Raw genomic sequence first — 3,292 nt, 5'->3', positions numbered from 1 at the left:
GAATATTTCTTACCTAGATCCAAACGCACCTAAAAATATGCTAGTGGTTGATCCCGGTTAACATGCGAGCACCCTCAAAAGGATCTGTGAAAGATGTACAATCTTTTTCTGAGCAGTAAGGAACTTGAAATGAAAGTTGCTGTTTAAAAAAGCTACAATTTGCAAAGCACAAATCAACCTTATGTTTTTTAATTAAAAAACATTCCTGTGAACCTTCTTTGTAACATTGAATTTACAAAGATGGCAATGCCATTCACGAATTCTTTAACAGATATATTAGTTTCTCCATATTCTTTCACGTGAGCCCAGCACTGGAAGCAAGTACTGTCCATGGGCAGAAAGGAAGAGGGAAGAACTTTGCAGATGCCTTGTCCATGCAGGGATTACATTCCGTGATATTCTTCCGGGCAAGAACCTGTATAAAACCGGGCCACATGTTGCACCATTTCGTGTGCTCGAAACCACACATGGCGGACGTGGTCTCTGACGTGTTCCTGTCCTTTTTCTGCTGCTGCTTCTACCATCCCGGCGGCCACCGCGGCGTCGGCAGGCAGCACCACAGCAACGGCCACTCGGTGCCCGCCGGCGGCAGCGCCGCGTATCACCACCGCGGAGCCGGGGTTACCGCCCGCCGGAGCAGGCCCGTGTCTCTGCAGGTACGTGCGCGGTTACTCTGAGAAAACAACTCTGCATATTTTCTCTTGCAGTTGCAGTTCGTGGACACACACTGCAACTGACTAACACAAGCTCCATCCAGACTGTGGAGCTCAAGGTGCGGATGTGCTGCGAAGGCTGCGAGCGAGTTGTCAGACACGCTCTCCAAAACCTCCGAGGTACGCACATCAAAAATATTTCTACTCAGAAACAGTAAAAAAAATCGTTATGTGAGCTAATTGATTTTTTTGCTACCGATAGAAAATAGCTTCGCTTATTTATCACTCTGATCCACAATTATTGATATTAAACACAACCTAATGATTGAGCATGTATAGTGTACACTGTATTTATTAAGCATGTATCTCCAATGGTTTATGCACTTCAGTTATCAAGGTTACAAAACCGTGCCTACTCGAAACATTAAAGTTATAGTGAATATCATCTGAAACGACGTGTTGTTGCTAAGCATGTAACATCTGCATTTTTAAGATAACAAACCAAAATTTGTAAATTATAATGTTTTTTCCATATGTGATTTACATATAATAATATTTAGTTATAAATTACAATAGTTTGGGGTTATGTAAATTCATGTGCAGCTAAACTGTAAAGCGGAGTGAAAAGTTCTAGATGGAGAAGGCCATCAAATGGCTATAATGATGAAAATGGGAGCAATGCAAAGTACCTCCTATCTTTCTCTCCATAAATCATGCAAAAAAAAACGGAGTTACACACTCCTAGCTCATATTTATCCATCAATTGTAACATTGTAGCTCAACAAGGCGGGAATTTTTTTTAAAAAAAAAGCAAAACATGTGCAGCAACTTAAATAAATCGAATCATACAAAAAAACATGGCAGGAGCCCAAATCAAAGAAATGTAAACGACAACAACCTGCAGTTCAAACGAAAGAACATGGCTAAAACAAGCTGTAAACAAATCCATAAAAATCAAACAACAAAAGCAATTAATCTCATTCCTCAGATCTGCAAATCAACGGTCGACGAAAGTCACAGAGGCACCACAAGGCTACAGATCTTACTTATAGGAGGAAAGCCAAATTTGAGAAGCCTTTGTACGGCCAACTCCAAATTTGAGAAATCAACAAATAGCACATAAGCATATGTAACTCCATCGGGAAAAAAATCTATACGTCTTTACTGCAGATGACTCCTCTTGCAATATCATCTGTATGACCATTTTCTGTTTGCAATGTGGATCTAAAACTGGTAAAAAAGATCCACTCAACGCAAGATCCTCTCGTCTCCGCTACCTCCCACCCCCTCCTCTCTCTACACAGAGAAACGAAACTAACACACGATAAGAAAGCAAGCTAGAGAAAAAGAATAAAAAATAAATACGGAAACAATATATGAGGTAATGAGCTTCATATGGATACGGTTACTCTGACGTGACTGCACGTGTGACATCGCCACCCAATGTCATGCATACAATCATGTTGGATGAACTATGTTCGGCTTTAGATGGATGAGCCGATATCACAAAGTGGACCCGACAAATCATATGCTTAGGATGCAAATCTTAAAGTAGATCTAGGGGTCAAGAAATCCACTGAAAACCCAGAATGAATTAGCTGACTGATGTATAGCACTTCCGAAGGAATAAACACAGCCTAGTGACAGTGTTTCCTGTGTGATGTGGCGTGTAATGTCACTGCAGGGGTGGACAGCGTGGAGGTGGACGTGCCGATGGAGAAGGTGGCGGTGACGGGGTACCTGGACCGGGGGAAGGTGCTGCGCAAGGTGCGACGGAGCGGGAAGAAGGCGGAGTTCTGGCCGAGCGGCGGCACGCCGATGCGGTTCACGTCCCCCAGGAGCTACTTCCGCGACGCGGCCTCGTACCGCGAGGGCTACAACTACCGGCGCCACGGGTACAGCAACGGCGATCGGCACGCCCGCATGCGCGAGCCAGCCCGCGGCGCCGACCCCATCGGCAACCTGTTCAACGACGACGATGTCAACGCCGCCTGCCGGATCATGTGATGATGGTGTTGCCGTTATTTTGTTTTTGATCTGCCTTTTGGGAACTGTTTGATTTTTGGTCTGGACTTAGCCCAATAGATGATGAGATGACTCAACAAGCCATAGAGAGCTTGTAGGCTACTGAACATCATGGAACATGGTCCGTGATGCTTGCTCTTATTTTTTTATAGGGCTGAAATTATATTAAATTTTGAAGAAATATATCCGCACATTACTTAAAAGGTTCTCGAGAAATAAAAAAATTACAGAATCAGATCCTCTTCTTCACCCTAATAATCTCCATCGTTCTTCATCTTTCCCTGCAGTAGCTGAGTGAAGTAGAACGTCAGAACCTTATACTAACTCTAACAAGTAACACTAATCCTTGGATATCTATAATAGCCAACGTCTCGAATCTACTATCAAGACACATCCGAGACTCTGAAGGAACATTGGTGGTGTTCTCATCGAAAGAGGTAAAGATCAAATCTGGTGCCACTTTTCATGGATTCACCAGATCTAGTAGCTCAGAAAACAAAATCCACAACTGATGATGATGAAGCCATCAACCCGGAATAGCAACTCACACAAGGGAATGATGAAGTTCTCCGACCCTATTATAAAGAGATGGAGATAAGCTAACCTCACACGCA

The 3,292-nt window shown here is 43.4% G+C and overlaps 1 protein-coding gene across 1 annotated transcript; it reads left to right on the top strand.

Moving 5' to 3' along the window:
• Positions 1–374: 374 nt before the first annotated feature.
• LOC133903871 (heavy metal-associated isoprenylated plant protein 30-like) lies at positions 375–2,856 on the top strand. The gene is made up of 3 exons (XM_062345343.1): positions 375–656; positions 758–833; positions 2,338–2,856. The coding sequence occupies exons 1-3, from the start codon at positions 375–377 to the stop codon at positions 2,658–2,660; spliced, it is 681 nt and encodes a 226-aa protein (XP_062201327.1). The 3' UTR covers positions 2,661–2,856.
• The last annotated feature ends 436 nt before the right edge of the window (positions 2,857–3,292 follow it).

Source organism: Phragmites australis, chromosome 21 (assembly GCF_958298935.1).
Source record: "Phragmites australis chromosome 21, lpPhrAust1.1, whole genome shotgun sequence".
NCBI classification, from domain to species: domain Eukaryota; kingdom Viridiplantae; phylum Streptophyta; class Magnoliopsida; order Poales; family Poaceae; genus Phragmites; species Phragmites australis.
The sequence above is the reverse complement of the archived record's forward strand: the minus strand, read 5'-3'. Positions and strand labels throughout refer to the sequence as shown.